The 21851-nt window shown below is 28.9% G+C and overlaps 3 protein-coding genes across 3 annotated transcripts; 1 reads left to right on the plus strand and 2 right to left on the minus strand.

Moving 5' to 3' along the window:
• Positions 1-7965: 7965 nt before the first annotated feature.
• OCT59_019178 (uncharacterized protein) lies at positions 7966-10066 on the plus strand (the record flags this gene model as incomplete). The annotated part of the gene is made up of 3 exons (XM_066135849.1): positions 7966-9768; positions 9854-9936; positions 10006-10066. 3 exons carry the CDS (start codon positions 7966-7968, stop codon positions 10064-10066), a joined length of 1947 nt encoding a protein of 648 aa, XP_066005101.1.
• A 3457-nt stretch (positions 10067-13523) lies between these two features.
• OCT59_019179 (uncharacterized protein) lies at positions 13524-15470 on the minus strand (the record flags this gene model as incomplete). The annotated part of the gene is made up of 1 exon (XM_025310230.1): positions 13524-15470. One exon carries the CDS (start codon positions 15468-15470, stop codon positions 13524-13526), a length of 1947 nt encoding a protein of 648 aa, XP_025184513.1.
• Positions 15471-18891: 3421 nt separating this feature from the next.
• Positions 18892-21579, minus strand: OCT59_019180 (uncharacterized protein; the record flags this gene model as incomplete). The annotated part of the gene is made up of 1 exon (XM_025324748.1): positions 18892-21579. One exon carries the CDS (start codon positions 21577-21579, stop codon positions 18892-18894), a length of 2688 nt encoding a protein of 895 aa, XP_025184512.1.
• Positions 21580-21851: the final 272 nt, after the last annotated feature.

Here is a 21851-nt window from a genome sequence, read left to right on the forward strand (position 1 = left end):
GTGTCTAATAACTGTCTCAGTCGGTTCTGCGGCAGAGACGTATGAAAGGCCCATAGTTGTGTGTGAATCGTTATCCGGGGGAGGAGTTCTTCTTAAAAATACGACCGTAACGTTGATTATTTTTGGAGATGATGTATCGCGTTCGCGTTCACTTTGGTAGTAACGTCTTCCACAATGAAGGTTTGTCGTTGATGGTATCGTTGTCTGAGTCTCAATGCTTGTTGGTATCCATAGTTGTATTAAGGAATTTTACTGACGTCGAAACGGCGTCTGACTTTGTAATCAAAGAGGTTAATGTTATAGGCATCACGATAGTAAATACGCGGGTCGCCAGGAGTATCAGGCGGTAAAGGAGCTAGATTTTTTTTTTTTTGTTGCGTTTTTAATTCTACACAACCAGTTCTTCTCACGTCGTTTTTCTTTTACGTAATCAGGATGAGTGTGTTGGTTGAAAGAGCCATAGGGCGAAAATCGTACTTCGTATTTCTTTGAAGTTGTTTAGGGTTGGGCTTATTAGTATAAATGATATTCTTGACCGAGTACACTCCGTCTAAGACGGTTCCAGCGAGCTACTTGTTGTGGTGAGCGTACGAATCGTAATTAAGAATATTCTTTATAATAAACCCGTTCGGTAATTGTATTCTTTTTTTTTGTCTTTCGGATTTTCTATGATTATTTTGAGCTCGTGATTACGTTCTCCTAAAGAGGAGCGGTATTTTCTAATTGTGACGGTATAACCGAGACCGAGGCGGTTTTAGGGATTGGAATCGATTCAATCGAAAATCGAAACCCGAGAATCGATTTAAGAATCGATTAATCGTTTCTCAGTAATTTTACAAAAAAATCATTTTTAAACATTTTCGTGATGCAACGCTTTCGATGATCTCGGCGGCACAAAATTTTAGGTGGATTTTAACTAAAATACTAAAATAATCTTTATTGTAAAATCTGAAAATTTTTGATTAAAAAGTAAAATGATTTTATTTTGCATTGAATAAAAACCCTGAAAATTTATTAGCTAAAGTAATTATTATATAAAAGTCAAATTTTGTTATCATTATAGTAACAAATATATCAGATATACATAAATATGCAGTAGACATTTTTGGCCCGCATTATAGAATTATATTTAATTCTGGCCAAAAGATGATCCAAGCCCCTGAACTCGAAATTATCAATTAATAAAAAAAAAATTTTTTTTTAAATTAATTAAACATTAGCCACAAGCCCACAATTAACTTGATTGAGATTAAATTCTCAATTGTCTAATTGTCCAATATCTAATTACTATTGGTCAAAAAGCCATCACAATTGTTGAATTTTTGTAAATTCTGAGATTTTTTTTATTGTAGCGTAGTTATAGAAACAGCAAGATCATGTTTACTGCGCCAAAATATAAAAAAATTCGATTTATTGAGATTCGATTTTTCGATTAATCGATACGATTCGATTTTCGATTAAATCGATTTTAGTCGAATCGATTGAATTTCTTTAACATTTTTCTTGTTTTTTTGATACCGGTTTTATTTAACATTTTTGTGATTTGTTCTTTATAAAAGCGTGGGTCCTGTGCTAGCTAGATGTGAACAACTTTAGGATATAGACTGATATCAGAAATATGTTCACCGCATAGCCAACGATTATTTGACATGACGTAGGCGGCGGGTAAAGTGCAGTGATTTCTGGCGCATCGGAAATAAAATCCTAAGTATATCACGTGGTATCTTGGGCCGAAACGGATAAACGTTTTAGTACGTTTATTATTTTCTTAAAGAAAGTTCAATACAATCCTACCGAAAATGATTATCCGAAATCACATGTAACCGGTATGTGTAAGGCCGGACCAAGTTAATTATCTGTTTATCATAACATAAATTAAATCGATAAGAGGGGGGGAGGGCTAAAAATAATTTAAACAAAACGCACGTGATCATAATTTTGGCCAGAATTATAGTAATTCGGCCTACACAAATTAAGACACTATGTCTGATATGACGACATCATTTATTTTTTTATTACATTAAAATGCAGCATACGAGCTTTGTATTACAAATAAAAAACTAATGAAACTATGTTTTACGACGTTTTGAAGCACGACCATTAGTTTTAATCTCTCCCTTAGTATAAAATTCCTTCTCATTTCCCTGACATCCTTCACACAATGGATAAATTTGTTTAAAACGTTCTTTTAAAGATTGAGAAGGAGCTACTAAGCTCTCACTTTCCCCACAATAATAACAAATTGGATAGTTTCCTGATTTTCGACTTGAATAATACAGTATTTCAATTGGTGAGTCACAACTGATTCGTGTACGTACAAATACCACTTCACTTAAATAATGATCATCAGGAAAAATTGGTGCACCACAAGAGTATGAATATGACTCTAGTGCTTGTTGATAATCTTCTTGTTCCTCATTATTCAAGGATTTATCACTATAAACACAACGGCGTTTTCTACAATCCTCACAATTAATGTAAAAACGAATTTTACCTCCAATTAGGATAGACTTTGAAATGGGTTCTGCATTCGCTTGTGTTTGCATATATGTTAGTCTATACTCTTCAGTAGTTTCAGTTCCATAAACACGTTCAAAAGGCATGTAGTGATCTGTATTGTCTGGTTAAAAATTAATAAAGTTTAGTTAATTTAAAATATTGAAAAAAATACAAAAAAGATAATTTACCTCGTGAAGGAATAGGATCTGGAAGAAAGTTCAAATTATTAAATTCGTGTGGTGGAAGGCGAATTGGTTTACAATATGAACAGGTAATATTGTTGCATTTTTTTACCTTTAAAAAAAAAAACATTAAAATGATGTAAGAAATCAATTATTTATTATAGTATAAATGCCATAATATTACCTGAAAGCTATATGCACGAATACGGCAGTGAGTATCTATAAATTCAATTAAAGCAGTGTGACGACGTATTTGTACTTGTGTAGTTTCATCAACTGTTAAAGTTGGATCTAAAGTATGAATAGACTGTTTGAAAAATAAGAAATTGTATGGATATTAAATTAATAAAAAAATATAAAAAATAAATAAATGATAAAATTTTACCTCAAATAATTCAGTAATAGCTTCCACATTTGCTGAATCATTGCATTTAAATTTCTTTTCCTTTAATGAGAGTCGTTCTGTTTGATTATTTAATATATTCTGAACACTTGCAATACTTTCTTTTAACTCAGATTCTAATTTATTAGATTCTTGAGCTTTAGTTCGTATATCATCTAAAGTATTTGCTGTATCAAATAGAACTTCAGATTCAGGACTCATTTGATCACGCTTAAGTGCAACACCTTGAAGACCTAAATTCAAAATGCTCATAATCCGTTCTGCTGGGTTCGTCCAGCTATGATTAGGAGCTGTACGAACTGCAATAAGTAAATCAAAATTTCCACTAAGAAAAAGACAGATTAATGAAATCTGTACTGATCCATAATTACATCGGTGGTCTGGCCCTCCATCAGTATAAAGACATAATATTGGAGGCGTCATTTGGTGTGCATATTGAATATTGAGTGCATTTAAAAATTCAGTTGAGTGTCTGATCGCATTACTTGGTTCAAAAGTTGCATCTTTGTAAGATACAAATACTTGGCCATCATAAAATGATCCTGAAATTTCATTAGTAATTGATATAAAAAATGTAACTGAAGGCGTTATAGAAAGTTTAGTAAAATCATGATCAGCAGCAGCCAAAGTGCTATTTTGAGCAACCATAGAACGTCTATTTCGTACGCCTGTAGAAACAGCAACATCTTCTCCAATAGGAACTTTATGTTTGTCATCAGCAGAAATTAAGCAAGTCCATTGTTTATAATGGATGCAAAATTCTCTAAGGTATCGAAAAAGTGCTGCACAATAATGTGCATCATCACTACTCTTTCGAAGTAACCGGCCTTGTACCTTAAATTTAACATTAAATTGGCCAGTATGATGCATTGATCTTGTTGTTGTAGCATTTGTAGGACAAAATTGAAGTCGGATCCACTCATCTGATGGAATATGAATAGTAAAAGGAAGTGGATCACTGTAAATAATTTTCAGCCTTTCTGTTACAATTTCACGAAGGTCACGGACAGATAAGGCCAATGGCATATATAAAATTGTCCCATGCCGTCGTTCATCTACTGCAAGTAAATTCTATTGTTAAATGAAATAAATAATGGTCAAAATAGATTTTTTTTTGTGTTTGTGTCAGTATATTTGGTGATACCTGATACATTACACAATTTCGCCATTCATGTGTTTGAAACATATTTTTTTTAACGTAAAATATTTACCTGCTCATTGAAATAAGCATCTGTTTCATTCCAGAATTCATTAAACTTCGTCCCTTTGAATCCATTATTTGTCCGCAAATCAAATATAATATTTGGATCTGCTAAAGTCAATATTAATCGTAATCTTTCTTCTATATCACGACTAATAACATCTGATGTTACAGCAGCATTTCCAGTAAGATCAAAATGAAGCATTCGCAATACAGCTGGTGTGACTTTCCGAATATAAGAATACTAAAGCAGATTATAGTAATTAATGCTTAATACCTTTATTTAAATATTGATTGAATTATTATTACCTTATTTAATACATTCTTTCGCATTTGTCGTGTAAAATACTGAGGCAGTTCTTTATGAATCCTGGCCAACCCTATAAAAAAAGAAAATTCGGAATTTGTCCTGAAAAGTATGGAAAATGTCCGGAAATTTTCCGTGCGTCCGGAAAACATTCGGAAACGGTCACGTTTTGGAACATTTTCCGGACGCACAAATTCCAGACATTTTCTTGACACTCCAGAATTTGTCCGGAATTTGTCCAGAATCGAGCGTCCGGAAAATGTTCCAAAACGTGACCGTTTCCGAATGTTTTCCGGACGCACGGAAAATTTCCGGACATTTTCCATACTTTTCAGGACAAATTCCGAATTTTCTTTTTTTATAGGGCAACATGCGTGCTTTCAAAGTTTCATTTAATTCATCTTCATTTTCTGGAACCCTCCACACATAATTAATGGTTCCTAAATAATTGCCTTGATGATATCTAAAAAAATAAAATAAATAAAATTACATTATTGTTTATATATTTTATAAAAATTATTTTTTATATCAAATACTAATACTAACCTATATACACCTATCGGAAATGTGAGCTGCAATTCTTTTATGAACTGATATCGTTTCATAATATCAATTGGAAGATATTGCTTAATATCAATATATTCATACATCTGTTTTTCAAGTAAAACATAATTCAGCTGACTGTAAATATCATTAAGATTCTCATTTTTACAAGCAATAATTCGATACATAGTACAATCATTTTCAGGATTGCGAGCACTTCCATCACTATGATGAAGAATATTCATATTGGTAGTAGTTATAGTCAGATATCCTGCATATTTTTTTAAGATTTCAATTAAAGATAAAGTTGCAGGAATTACTTGATTCCACACATCATTATTCGCCCATGGTTGACTGACAGATAATTCAAGAGAACTTGAAAGGTAAACCAATTTTTGCTGTGATAATGGGTTTTTTTTATGATGACTGGTATGGTAAAATTTATTATACGTCTCCCCATCCTGATAGGTTTTTAGTTGTGTAAAAAAGACCGGCAAGTTACATGAACGTGCATGCAAAGTAGAAAGATGTGGATCAATATACCAAATTGCATTCATAATACGATTCACAAATGCTTTACCAATTGTATCATGCACACCACCTGTCCAGCCAACATTTTGATTACGAAATAGATCAATAATTTCATTATAAAGTTTATTACAATCATTATATTCAGTACAATGTTGAGGAAGTAAAGTTTGATATGAATTGTTCATTAAAATATCAAAAGCATTTAAAGTATTTGTGATTTGTGGTGTATCTAAATGTGTTTTTTCAATAAGACAAAATTTAACTTGAGAATATTTCAAAACTTCTAACATTTCTAAATTTCCTTTTAACCCATTGTCAACCTTTTTCCAGCTTTCAGACTTTTCACGTCTAATAAAAACTTCTACTTCTCTATCACCATATTCTCCTGATGTAACTGCACCAAAAAGATCACTAAACTGATTATTTGTAAATTCTATGCTCACTACATGTTCGGGAACTATACGTTTAATACTTTCATTAACTTGAACCAAAAGATAAAGCATGTTGGTTAAAGAAGTTAATAGATATTACCATTTAAAAGCACCCCCTAAACGCGTAAAAATGTGATTAAAAAACGCGAATCATTTTGCTTTTATGGATAGATTTTCATCGTTGTCATCAGGTGTTAAAAGTGAAATATCATATCATATGACTAAAATACTGTGATTTTATTGGCTGTACATAATGCATATTATTCGACTAAATTTTATAAAATAGGGGGGGGGAGTTATGATAAACAGATAATTGGCTTGGACTGGCCTAACCGGTAAATAACCACTTTTCGAAGACGGTACTCCTTGCAGGCCTGTAAGGCTATAAAAATTGGACATTCTTTAGTATAGTCTCTTTTATTCTCCAGTTGTAACCTTTACTTTGTATTAATTGCCGATTCGTCTAAGAACGGTACTGCGTTACTAATAAAATTCGGAATTATATTTGCCGATTTTGTGCTAGAGCACAATCATAAACGACATATTACAGTAACTATAAATAAAAGTATTGAGAAAATACTTGAAAAAAAGTATTTGCAAAAAAAAATTATACGTTCATATGCAAAATAATGAGTTTACTATTTACTATGTACGCACGTCAGATTTACACCTTAAAATATAGGAAATTTCAATATTTTATTTTGATATATTGCGTTATTTACAATAGAAACATATAGTTTTTAGTTTTCAAAGTTGTTTTTAAAGACTTTTAGAAATATTTTTATTATTGGAACCAGATGAAAGTTTATGGCACCTCTGTTTGATGAAAGGGTGGAAATCTATTCCGCGCGTGAGATGTGAAAAACGCTTTTTTTTATTATCGATTATCCCCGAATTTTATTAGTAACGCAGTGCCGATTTTAGACGAATCGGCAATTAAATAATTAGATACTGTTACTATCAGTTTTCCGTGATAGTAACAGAAATTCGTGTCACGTTTATCGTGAAATAAAGTAAAATAAAGTGTATATGTAAAATTAAAACTTATATGTATAATTTTAAAGTGTATATTTATTCAAATAAGCAATGACTTAAAATAAATGAAACATTACAAATAAATAAATGCTAGTACATAATAAATTCATAAACACTAACAAAATAAAATATTGCTGCCTCTATCGGCGATCTGCAATATTACCGATAAACTAGACTAGACTAGGACTAAAATAAATCTTTCTCCTTCCCTTTTCTCCCACTGTTCGTCCGCTCTATATATATTGTTCGTAATTTCGGTATATATTATACATATATAAGTTAAACTTCGTGTAAATTATACCAGACATAAATTACACTTAGTATAAATTATACAAAGTATAAGTTACACCGTTACACTGCGGATCACTGCTAATTTCTTGAATTTTCTATGTGGCGCAGATCCGCGTAACAATACTCTTCGGTGTCACGAGTGATCAGCAAGACTTGAACTTTTCAGAGCTGGAATTACCGGTACCTGCCGTCAATATCTAAAAAAGTAATGATCTACATTTAAAATTAAACTCTTTTTATGTATTTTTTTCAGGGCTCTACATGCATAAGATTATCCTTGATTCCCGGGGGCGCAATTTCATTGTAAATTCAATTAATTCAATTAGTAATTAATATACTAATATTTTTTTAAAAAAATAATTTTATTATACATTGGTCAAGGTGATCTATTTGTCGCACAGGATATAATATGATGGGTGTAACCGTTACAACAATGGCGTGAAACGATACATTCAACGTGTGATCAAAATATAACAATGAAATTTGGGCAAACAAAACGTACATAAAAAAGAAAAAAAAATTATTATTTAATATTTGATAAAATGTCTTCCAAAAAGAAAGTATTTATTCAAATTATAGGAGAGCAACTTATTGTAAAAAAATTAAATTTGGAGGATAGCTTATCTGATATTCGTAATAATATTAACGTCATTGATAATACGTTACTTTTTTTAGAGAAAAAAAACGATACGTTTGCTAGAATAGAAAATGAAAACGAAAATGAATTTTTTTTAAAAGATATTATAACAGTCGACAATGACCAACGTATTTTATTTTTATTGAAAAAACCATGTTGGAACGCCTTCAATGATAATTGTAAATTAGATTATGGGTGTACTATGAGTTTTGATGGAATTAAGAAAGCTAATAAAAGGGCGTTTATAATGAAAGATTGTGAATTAACTGAAATTAATGCTGAAGGGTATAAAAAAGATTTTCTTGAATTTGAATCAAAAGAAGATTGGATGAAGAAAACCAATTTATTTTTTAGTAGTGATCTTAATGTACAAAATTTTGTAGAGCTAGGATTATCAATTGAAGATACTCATAAAGAAAAATTAAATGATGAAATTAAATCGAGTTATAAATATACAGAACTTGGAAAAATGGCATTAAAATTTAGTAAATATTTAACTCCAACTGAAGAATTTATTAAGGCGGTAAGAAATGTAAATACTGATGATCCAGAAGAATATAGGAAAATTACCGAAGAATATGGTCACTTCATTCCATCTGAAATTATTTTAGGAGGAAGAGTATATTTTAAAAATATCAAAATGTTTTCAGAAAGTTCTGTTGATGAATCTAAAAAATATTCTGCAAGTGCAAGTGGTGGACTTTCGAAACTCAAAATAGGATATGAATTTAATAATTCAGAAGGAAAATCAAAATTCCACGCTTCCAATCACACGAGAATACTTGGAGGAAAGCATCCTGATGGTGAAAATTTTGATGAAAAAGCTTGGATTGAATCTTTAATTGATCATCAAAATTGGGATTGCATAGAATTTAAAAATCCCATTAATATATTTCTCCTTTTACCTGACGATTTACGTAAAAAATCTTTTGAAACAATTGGAAAAAAAATTCTTTATACGTGTATTAAAGATTGTGTTTATTATTTGAATAAACCTGGAAGGTATCGAAATTTTGAATTAAAATTACCACAAAATGTCTTGGAGGTTATTTTAAATAAAGAATCAGGCTGTGATATCTTTGCAGCAGTTGTTGATACTGAAAATTCAAAAAATGTTTTTTTTAGCTATTACGTCCTTAAACCAAAAGTAACAGAAGAAGATAAGCCAGTAAAACCAAGAATTATAATTCATGGTGTCCAAAAAAAATATCAACCACGTAAATTCAAATTGAAAATTAAAATAATGGTTGTCGGTATTGATTTGGATCTTAATTTTATTCTTCCAAATATTATCAAGGTTGAAGTAATTGAAAATTCTTTCAACTCAAAAGATAATTGTGATTTTTATAGTATGAAACTTACACCTAAGTGTGATTTAATATCAGAAAATATCCCTTTCTTTGGAATTCCTATATTAAATGATTTAAATTCAAACAATTCGCTTGTTATTGGACATAAATTTTGCAAAGCTCAAGCAGATAATGAATTAGAAATACACACATTCTCTTATTGTTTAAAAGAAAATCGGTACGTTAATTTACCCGAATTTACTTTTCACACTCTTCTAATTTTAAATAATCCTACTCCTGGTGACTATGAGTTACTTCCTTTTAAGTTTAGTAGAATGAAAAAAAAGCCATTTATTGATCTTCAATCACAATCTAGTAGTTTAAATCCAAGATATGTTAGCTTATATTTATCATCAAATGTCAATAATAATTATAAACCATTTTTTTTGAATCAAAAGATTAAGCAAATTAAAATAAAATATGTTGATTGTAATTGTGATGAAGATTGTTCTTTTTGTAAGAACAAAACACAGCAGAGATTATCAAAAAATGAAAATAATGTTGAATGCATTGTATACAACTGTTAGGTAAGTAAATTTATTTTATCATATTATTTATTTTATTAGTTACTAAAAATGTTTTTTTTTTATTATTAGCAATAACAATATATGGTATAAAATCATATATTTCAAATTAAGTCATCAAGTAAATTATTAAGTGTCTACATTTTTCTATTATCAATATGTGATTCGTTCATTTTAAATAACATTGTAGGGTTTATGTCGGAGTAATATTATTTTATTATTATCTTAGATTCACCAACTATATTTATATTTATAACATGTTGAATATTCTTTTATTATCAATTTTTTTATTTTTGAATGTACAATTTAAGAGAAAGCTCTATATCTATATATTATTAATAAACTTCAGTTATATAAATCTTTATTGATACGAAATTTTATTATTAGAAATTTATTTTATTATATTATTATTATATTTTTAATATTTGTTTTAATTTATAGTTATTTATTTTTAAGAAGCGCCTACGGCAGGACCCAGAAATATATAGAGGTCAGGTGGCGAAAAAACTTTACTATTAGCTCTACAGTTCTACGCAGAGGTTTTTTATAAGAGAGTTACGCGTTATTGACACCTGATACTGTATCAATAATCCTATGAAAATAAACAAATAAAATTTATTATATTATGATTTTTTTAAACATGCATCTATTATTATGCTTCTATTGTTTATAAAAAAAATTTCCCCATTTAACCTATTCCACTATTATTTCAACAATATCTTCTCGCTCAAAATAATCAAAATAATATTATAAAAATTACGCAAACTAAATTTCTTATATATTAAATTTTAATAAAAAATACACAAACTAATGATCAGATTATTAATAAAAATTTCAACAAATTGGCCGGTTAACAAATTGTATAATGGCTTAATGGGACGATTTGACCATTCTACAAGCTGTCCATTGGACGAATATATACCTAAAATTTAAAGAGGAGATGAGGAATGGGTGTGAGTTTACATTTATTAACAATAAATATCATAGGATAATACGAATATTACAGAGCATTAATTTTATTATAATTCCTTTGATTTATTAATAATAAAGAAACCCGTAAATAAAAAACATTGTTTTATTATTAATTTCATTATCGGTAGTTTACCAATTTTTATAAATTTGGATTTTATTTTTAAGAAAAAGATCCTTCAATTTATACGTGTATTAAAGATTATGATTATTTACATGAATAATTTTATGCCACACTCTCTTACCATAGCCCTAAATAACACCTTTTTTAACGTTAATTCACCATGCCACACTCTCTTACTTAACCCTAAATAACGCCTTTTTCAACGTTACTTTACTATACTACATACTTTAACTCATTGCCAAGACTTTTTAGTTTAACTTACCAAGGCATCTGAATATAAATTTAAATTAATTGTATTGCTTCATATAAAGTACTTTAAGAAATTTTGAAATAAATGAAAACAAGGAAAGAAGAAAGGAAGAAAGGTCATATGTATGTCATCCATCGGATGTCCACAAAACACGTAAAAAAATGAGAACACTGGAAGCCCTATACCCTCCAGCGGTATCCACCCTATTTCTAACGTAAATAATAAAAAGTTTATTGTAGTCTCCTAACGGTGAACAAAAGTTCGCCCCGGTGAATTTTTCATAGCTGTAAGCATAAAGATCAAAAAATACGGATGTTAAAAAGTTGTATATAATAACATGGAGTAAGTATATATATTATTTATAAATAAATTTTTTTTTTTTTATGTTAAAAAGAAAAAAAATGTACGATTAGCACGTTTACGTATAGATTGAGGACAAATCAAAAGGATATTACTAAAGCTTACAAATTGGTAATTGGAAATTTTATTGTAAGTTTAATAAATATCTTTAGAAAGAACAAAAAATTAAGTGAATTTGTAGAAGTTAAATGATATACTGTATTTTTCATAAAAGTTAGAACTTAATTTTGCGGACATTACAAAAAAATATAAATATATAATTTAGTGTAACCTGTTGCATTGCAACAGGATTAATTTATGCTAATTTTTCCAAATTTTCTATTAAGAAACTGTATAATTTCACGTGATTTCTTACAATTGTTTTCACAGATGGTTTTGAGAAATCTTCATAACATCTTGAAACCCGTAAAGCATTAACACGTGACCTTACGTTTTACCAAGACGTTTATCATGACAATATGTCCTCTTTCACAAAACGACTTCGCTGGACCAAAAAACCACACGTACGTGAACGTCTAGAGAAAGAATATGCGAAATTTTCTTAATGGCATTATAGTGATCTCCATCCAGATACGTCTGGCGATACGAAAGAAATTGAACGACGCCCTAACAAACGAAATGTAGACATCAACCGCAATTTGGACTCTCATATCTTATCACGTCAAGAAAGAAAACGCGTCCGACGACAGGCTACCCTGATGACTCCCTGGCCGCTGGACCGTCTAACTCCAAATAATTTGTTTTTTTTTACTTCTTTTTACGAGTCATTATACTCTTACAGCATTCAAACCTAGAATAGTGTGAACTACTCCACCACTGACAGTATTAACAGGTGGCAACTTTTAGTTGAAAGTAAAATACGGATCGTTTTTTGATTGTTTTTTTCGTTTCCTCGGATGGCAGCGTATGTCTTCCATTCCGCAGTCTTTTTATATCTTTCTATCGAAAGGTGGGTCCGATTCGTTTGTTTTGGGTAGATATTATAGCTCAATTTTTAATAGTCAGTATAGTCGGAATTGTGCCGCTCCTATCTGTGAAATATATTGACTAGAATAACCGCTCTTCTTAAAGTAAAATAAACTAAAATAAATAAAATTGAGAAATCTTTATGAATTCACTATTAATGGTCGTTAGAATTTTAAATTTCTCTTATTCTCCTATGTCGATACACATAATTTTTTACTCTATCATTGTTTTAATGATTATATCCAATTCTGTATATTCATTATCTTTGTAAATCTGTATGTGCCCCCAATCTTCTATATCTGATTCACATCTTGGGAATAAATTACACTATCAGACAATTCAATCACTGTTCTTTCTGAAACGGAACCAAGAATATTTAATGAAAAGTCAAAGATCTAAGTAGGACCCCGAAATATACATAAAAAGGTCAGGTTCAAGTTTGCGTACAATCAGCAAATAAAAATATGAAAATCTTTTCTTATATAGATAATTCCTGGTGGAAGGGTATTACCTTGTTTGGATGTTGACCGAAATTATCAATTCCGGCCCTGAAAAAATGTGTACAGCTAATAGTAAAATTTTTTGGCCGCCACCTTACCTATTTCGGGGTCTATCTAAGTAGTATGTTTATAAAAAGAAAATTTTTAGGGGTCATAAGTCATAACCTTTTATTTATATGTTTAATGATATTCCTTAATCTTTATTTAAGAAAATATTTTCTGACAATAATTTTTTAATAAATTATGTAAGTTTTATTAAAAAAAACTATCACCATATATAATTCCTTGACCTAAGATAATTATATAACATCATGTATAAGATATAAAACTATCATAAATAATATATTGTAAAATAATAAATAAATAAAATTCAATAAGAATAAAGAAATAAAATATTATAAATGAAATAAGAATCTATCACTTATAACAGGTTATATATAATACATTCAATATCATTTTCACTTTTTGATATTCCCAATGTTTTGTTTATACAAACAAAACAAGTTTTGCCACAATTGCAATCGACATATTTTAGCTTTATTTGTTCAGTTTTTTGTTTCAAAAAGAATGGTTTATAATTATCTTTTGATAACAAACTAACATATTTTGGATTTAAATGTGAGACAAATTTCTTTTTAAGATCAATAAATGGTTTCTTTTTCAAAATACTAAACTTAAAAGGAAGTAATTCATAAGCATTAGAAATAGGATCATTTATTATGAGTGTGCAAAAAGTAAATTTTGGCAAATCAACGTAACGACCATCCTTTGAACAATAGGAATACATGTCTATTTTAAGTTCGTCATCAACATTGCGAAAATTATGTCCAATAACAAGAGACTTGTTTTGAGAATTCAAATTTTCAAATACAGGTATTCCAAAGAAAGGAATATTTTTTGTCATTAACTCATGTTTTGATAATGACATACTATTAAAATTGCACTGACCTTGCGGTATATAACGCTTTTTAATTACTTCAACATTAGGAAGAATAAAATTAAAGTTTGTATTATAACCAACAACCATTATCTTAACTTTCAATTTAAATTTATGTGATTTGATTTTTTTTTGAATACCATGAATGATAACTCTTGGTTTCGCTGGTTTCCCCTTTTCTGCTTTTGGTTTAAGTATTTGACAGCTAAAAAAAATATTTTTTGAATCCTCAGTATCAATAACTGCTGCAAAGATATCACAATCAGCTTGTCTATTTTGAATAACATCCAAGATATTACGCGGCAACTCTAATTCAAAATTACGGTACCTATTAGATTTACTTAAATAATAATTGCAATTTATGGTACTAGTATAAAGGATTTTTTTTCCAATAGACTTGAAGGGTATTTTACATAAAGTATCAGGTACAAGTTGAAAAATGCTAATAGGACTATTAAATTCTATGACTTCCCAGGTTTGATAATCTCTTAATGATTCTAACCAATATTTTTCGTCAAAATTTTCACTTTCAGGATGGCTTCCTCCAAGTAACCTTCTATAGTTAAAATTGTAAAATTGTGATTTTTCATTCGACCTATTAGAATTAGCTCCTAATTTTAAGTTTAATGGTCCAATCTTCACATTTGCAGAACCTTCCTTAGTCTTATCTACAGAATTTTTTGATGATATCTTGGTGTCTTTAAAATAAACTCTTCCCCCTAAAATTACTTCAGTTGGAATGAATTGACCATATTCTTCGGTAATTTTCCTAAATTCTTCTGGATTACCAGATTTTATGGCATTTTTTATTTCTTTAATAAATTCTTCTGTTGGTTCTAAATGTTCTCGAAATGTTAATGTTACTTTTCCAACTTGTGTATATTCATATACTGACTTAATTTCATCATTAAAATTTTCATTCTGCGAGTTTCCAAATGATAATCCTAGCTCTGCAAAATTCTGTACGTTAAAATCACTGCTAAAAAATAAATTGGTTTTCTTCATCCAATCTTCTTTTGATTCAAATTCGAGTTTATCTTTTTTATATCCCTTAGTCTTAATTTCATTTAACTCACAATCTTTCATTTTAAATGCTCTTTTATTAGCTTTCTTAATTCCATTAAAACTCATAGTACATCCATAATCTAATTTACAATTATCATTAAAAATGTCCCAGCATGGGATTTTCATTAAATATAAAATATTCCTATTATTTTTGATTGCTATAATTTCATTTAAACAATAACCTTTTTCATCTTCATATTCTATTTTAGCATATCCATCGCTTAATTTTGTTGCGAATAATAATGTATTATTGATATTATTATTATTACGAACATCAGATAAGTTATCTGTTAGATTTAATTTTTTTGAAGTATATTGTGATGGCAAGTCATCAATAGTTTGAATATATACAATCTCGGAAGACATTTTTTTTTTTTAGAAAAAAAAAAGGTTACGCTGGTTGTAAGCTATTTAGTGTAACTTTTGTCATAGTTAAATAAATAATGCTTGTCATCGTGTAACTGCCGCAAAATTGTAACAATGCAGCAAGTAGATCGTCTTACCACAATAAAAATGCAAGTATACGAGTACACAAAACCTTTTAATCGACAAATTTTTCTTGGATAAAAATTTTGCCTATCTACAAAGTACAAAATGCTGCAAGTAGGTAAGCCACAGTAAAATAAAAGACCTGTGCAGCGTGTAACAATATTTTCAGGCATTTGATATGTTGGAGTCTAAGTGTCTAACTTTAGTGTCTACACGATTATACTGTACATATCTTCGAAAGATCTTAGAGTGCAATCCAAATTTCACTTTTATTAATATTGTCCGATTCGATAAGATGTTGTATAACCATAAGTGGTTCAAGAGTTGATGACCTAGGATACCGGCACGATTATTAAATTTTAATTTTGATGTAAGTACAGTATTTGAGACTAAAAATTTTCTTGGTATTTCGAGAAGTGTAATGTCTGGTGTTGGTAATTGACAGTCCCAATCGTGTGGAAAAAGTAATCATGCTTCTTTAAGAGAGACATAGATAAAAAACTGTAATAAAATCATTAAAGCAGAGTCGTCCAGATGTTTCTTCAGCGTTTATTGATAGGTTAAGGTTTTAAAGAAATTTTTAAGTCTTCAAAAGATGAGTATGTATAAATATAGAAATCTTGTTACTACTACTTTCGGTCAAGATAATAAAATAAATTATAATATATGTTTATCTATTTTTTCCCTTTTCCACTGTATTATATGATTACTTCTTTTTTTGGTCCTTGTAAAGAAGAAGATACAACTTGGCGTGTTACGTGGTTTTTCGTTAGTCCTTTGTTATAATCAACATGCATGTGTAATGCATCAAAAGAACTTTTTCAGAAGCTTACGAAGCCACCTAATTGATTGATAACGTCAATTAACTTAAAGACCACCACTTGAGACTTTTTACCACTAGCAGTCACTGGCAGAAAAGAACAATAAAACGGGTTTATTCAAACCGTTTAGATTTTCATACACCATTTATTACACCGTCAATGGACGAAAGATGTCCTCGTATCGCAAAAAATTACCTAATTATAAAATCCTTGAGTTTAAGGATCCTTGAACGAAAAAAAGACAAGAACGACATAGAGAGTTATCCCTATAAAAAATAAGTGTCCGGAAATTGTCCAGAAATTGTCTGGAAAATTTGTCTAAATAATTGTCCAGAAAATGTCCAGAAAATGCCAGGTACCATGTCCGGAAATTGTTCCGAAAACACACTCGTTTCCGGACACTCATTTTGTCCAGAATTTGTCCGGAAATTGACCTGAAATATTTTTTCATAAAATTTGGCACAAAAGATGATCAACAGGTGACCATCATTATAATTGCTTTTAACCTAAAGTTTTCTATCATAGATATATAGTATTTTTGCCTGCTCAGCAAATTTAATTAGTATGACAAAGAAGGTTATGAATGTCAGTCTTGTGCTTTTTGCATTTTTTTACAAAATTAATTTATCCTTTTTTGGAAGTAGCGTCCAGAATTTGTCCCGAATTTTTTCATGTCCGGAATTTGTCCAGTTCAAATTATCTGAATTTTTACTATGTCCAGAATTTGTCCAGGTTTATCTGTCCGGAATTTGTCCAAAATTTTATACTGGACAAATTCTGGATATATACTGAACAAAGTCCGGATATGTCAAAATTTTGGGTATCAAATTTGTAGCAAAGAATAGACATTTTCCGGACAATTTCTGGACATGCCAGATTTATTCTGGACAATTTCCGGACATTTTCGTAGACATTTTCCGGACATTTATTTTTTATAGGGTATTATAACCGTATTTAGAATCAATTCTGATCACAAATAAATCGTAAAGATCTACTGTTAGCTAGAAAAAAAATTAAACTTTTTACAAACCTATCATGCATTTGAAGTATCAAACACAAAAAAAGTTACATGCTCGTCATATATACAAATAGATTGGGAGAAAAGAAACAAATAATAAAATTCTATATAAAAATAAAATTACAAATTTTCTTTTTTTAAAAAAAATAATTAACGCCATAACATGTTTTACAACCACCAATATTCCTGATCCTACACATTATCCATACCAAGTACCTTTTTCCATTTTAAACTCCATACACGCAACTAAATAGTGAAAACTAAACACTCTAATTCGTCAACGGGAATACCTGCTTACAAAGAAGTTTCTATACCTAAGAATGATATTATTCCTGGTATTAAATTTGTGGCAGGATTAAATTTTATGATTTGCCGACCGGAATTAAAACTTTAGTATAAACGCAAATATCATATGTCACGTGATTTGTGATGTCGTGATTCGGGCCGGCACTATAGTTTCGATAATCGAGTTTAATCGGATTTTTGATTATCGCAGTTTTCAGGATTTTGTGTAGTGTGTACGTTGTGATTACTGAGTGATTATAATTACAGAACGATTACAGGACAATTACATGACAATATTGTCCGATTTTTGTCCGGTAATCGTCCTGTAATCTAATAATTTTTTTATTAGATGATTTTTAGGGTGGCACAATTTTGACAATAAAACGATTTTGGCAGAATCGATTCCAACTAAATGTACTTTTTACTAATACTCCTAATCTAAGACAAATTATTATAATAATTCAAACTTGATTTTTTATAACAAGAACTCTGGTATCCTAAATTCCCTGATAACATTTCGCCATTTTTAACAAATACTCCAAATCCCATGTATGTACTTAATTACCTCGCAAATCCAAGCAGCCTCACCCCATAAAAAAATTCTGGAAAAAACTCCGATAAATGATCATTTTCTAGTTTGTATTCCGGAGAAGCTCAGACACGTGATCATTTTTCTGAAAAATCTTTTATGGGCCAATACGTATTTTTCTCCTCGCTCAAGTCCTAATCTCATTAAAGAAAAATGAATGATATATCATGGATCATGGACCAACTTACAACGCTAGATAATGGATTATCTCTTGTAAGTTAAAAATCTCAACAATAAAAAATCTAAAGAAAATACTGGATGGTTCAAAAGACTTGAAGACGATTACACTTTAAGTAATTTTTGACGCCTCACTCAACCAACCACTGAAAGATTTTCTGATCCAATAAAAAAAATACAAAACACCTAAATAGCAGAATACAACTATGCAAAAATATCAAAAATATTACTTTATTTGGATAACAAACAATGTATAATACAAAATCAAATTATACATATAACAAATATAAATAAATAATAAGAAATATATAAATATTCTAATAACAAATAAAATGTTTGAAATTTAAATAAATAAATAAAAATAAGTTATTAAATAATATTCTTATTTTAGTGATAATATCAAGAGTATTATTGACTTAATTGATTCCTACTGTTAAAATTATCTTTGGTTAAAATATACCCAATTGAATTCAAAATAAACTCCTCTTTTTTATTATCAATCTTCAAATCTTTATAGTATGAACATAAAACACAAATATGTAAATCTAAATTAATAACTTCATCAAAATCTGTTAAAGGAATATCATTTGATTCATTATAAATTGATTTGATAATTTGAAAAATAATGTAATTATGTGACCATTCAATTAGCTTAATAACATAATTAGGCTCATAATTAGCTAACTGATTGCATGCATGAACAAAAATAGTGTATCCTTGAGATAATGAAAAAGAAGTTTTGATTAAATAATTTAAATTGTTAGGTTGTGATATAATTGACTTTTTAATACAATTAACCTGGAATTCTCGATTACTTGGACTAAAAGCCAATAATTCTGAAGGTTTTCCAACGAACATCCATAAAATGTGACATTCTTTTATATCAACATTTGTTTTTTCTAACTTTTTTATCATTGCAAAAAATCCATTCAAATCATATGACCCAAAATTAACGTAAATTCCTTCTAATTTTGAATTATCTTTTGAAATAATTGATCCAAATACTTTATAATTATCATCTTCCAAAGATAATTCAATATTTATACGTTTGTAATATTCAACATCACTATTATTTAAGTCTTTCAGATCAGTAACTCCTGTCATCAATATTCTATGATTATTTTGTAATAAATCATCTATTTTTTTTTGTTGTTGTTCTTCAAGAATTTTGTAGAGAGGAATAATATTATCAAATTCAATAATTTCCAAATTACTTGGATTTTGAATCCAATTAAGTAAATCATTTATTTCAATAATTTTTCCATTTGGTGTTAAAAAGTACGAAATATTTAATTCGTCTATATGCAATTTAAATGATTTTGGATCTGAAACAATAGTTTCAAATTTAGATGAGGATAAAGTTGGCAAAATATTTTTAAGAGATCTTCCTAAAATAATTCTCTGTGGAAATAAATGACCATATTTATTAAAAATATCTTGTAAAACTTTTAATGGCATCATACTATTAAGTGCTTCTTCTATGATATGCTCAAATTCTTTTGTAGGTCTAACATTATCCTTATTTAAGAGAATTTCATATTGTTCACATTTGATTAGAATATGAAGGTAATTTCCATAGCATTCATTATTACTTTTAATATGTGATAGAAAGCTTAAACTATCTAGTGAAAAAACGTCATTTGAAATTAAACTAGCTTCTAACTTTGTTGAAGGTTTGATAAGTTTCATATAAGATTTGTTACTTGTATTTACTACCGGAATTTTAATAAAATTAATAGCGGTTTTCTTACTAATCTTCATCTCACAATTTTGATTGAATACTAATCCTTGAAAAAGTTGAAAATCTCTAGTCCAACTTGCCAGATTATCGCTTACTGCATCTCCAATCCATTCTTCTAAATTTAATATCTCTTTAAAATTAGTAACTTCAGGTTGTTTTTCATCTAAAAAATCATCTGTTGATGACATAATTTTTTCTAAATGTGAAATAGGAATGAGACTATAATAAGAAATTATAAAACCACTTTTTTCTTTATCTTGATACAAACTATTCATCCATTTGTACAATTTTTCATATGTGTTCAACTCTTCCCCATCCAGTGTAACTATTTTTGGCAAAAGATTTAAAGTGAATAAATTGTTAAATGGAATCTCCATAGAATATTTGGCTGAATTATATATACAAAATAAACAAAATTTTAAAACGTCAATTTGTGCTGGAGTGGCTAAATTTAAATCCTTGATAAATAATTTATTACCAATTAAGACTTTTCTTGCATAAAAACGCCCATATAACGTATGCGAATTTGCATTATTATCATTCATACATTCTGAAAAAGATTTCAATAATTCGCCTTTATAAGTAATTTCAGCAATTGGAAAATTAATACACATATTGGATGGTTGTAATGTATTATCATAATTATCTTTGTCTATAAACAAATTATCTAATAAAAAACTTATATCAGCATATACTATAGGTTGTCTATTGTATAATTTTACTTTCAATTCGCCATCTTCTTTGAAAATAGCCTGACTACTTGGTTGTACGTTATACCCATTTAACAATAAACCATGATTCAACTTTAACTGTTGAATTATTTGTTGATTATTATTTATAGGTTCAATAGAATTTATCATTGCCTTTGTAATAGGGAAATTAATATTTGATATAAAAAATTGGAACAAATTTTTAACCAAAGTGGAATTATTAATGAGATTACTAGTATCAGCACTCCTTTTAAAATTTTCTGACTTTTGATATAATTTAAATGCCGTGTGCTTATTAACATTGGTTTCAATTCTATTATCATACTCATATACTACCCTAGATATTTCATCTGTATTCCCTTTTTTAGATAATTTCTTAAACATTCCAGAAGTTTTTTTATAATCTTTACCATCACTACATTCTTGTTTAGCTGATTTTGTATGCTTAAATATATTTTTAAGTTTATCGATATTGAACTCGATAGATTTGGAAATTTTGTAAGATTGTTCATTAATTTCTTTACGCTTAAGAAGGTTAAATTCTTTAGTTTCTTTTTTAAAATTATGTTGTGCAATTTTATTTGTGTCAACATTTTTCCGAGATAAACCAATTCTGTTATTTAAATTCTCTTCAGAAATAGACATTTATTTTATACTTTTTTTTTGGAGTTGGAAAGTTGTTATTGATCGACAAAATGCACAAATTTGGTACAAGTATAATATATATAAAAAAGTGGTTTTGTGTAACCTTAGAAGTTTATATCACACAAGGATTTACTTTTCCCCTTTTTTTCAAAATATACAGTTACCGAAAGTTATTTTAATAGCAGTCCGGAATTTTAATTATAGAATATTGTCATAAAGTTGTGGATTATGGATATTTTCATAAGTAATTTTGCAACAAACACATTTGTACT

The sequence above is a fragment of the Rhizophagus irregularis genome, chromosome 28 (genome assembly GCF_026210795.1).
Source record: "Rhizophagus irregularis chromosome 28, complete sequence".
Lineage (NCBI taxonomy): Eukaryota > Fungi > Glomeromycota > Glomeromycetes > Glomerales > Glomeraceae > Rhizophagus > Rhizophagus irregularis.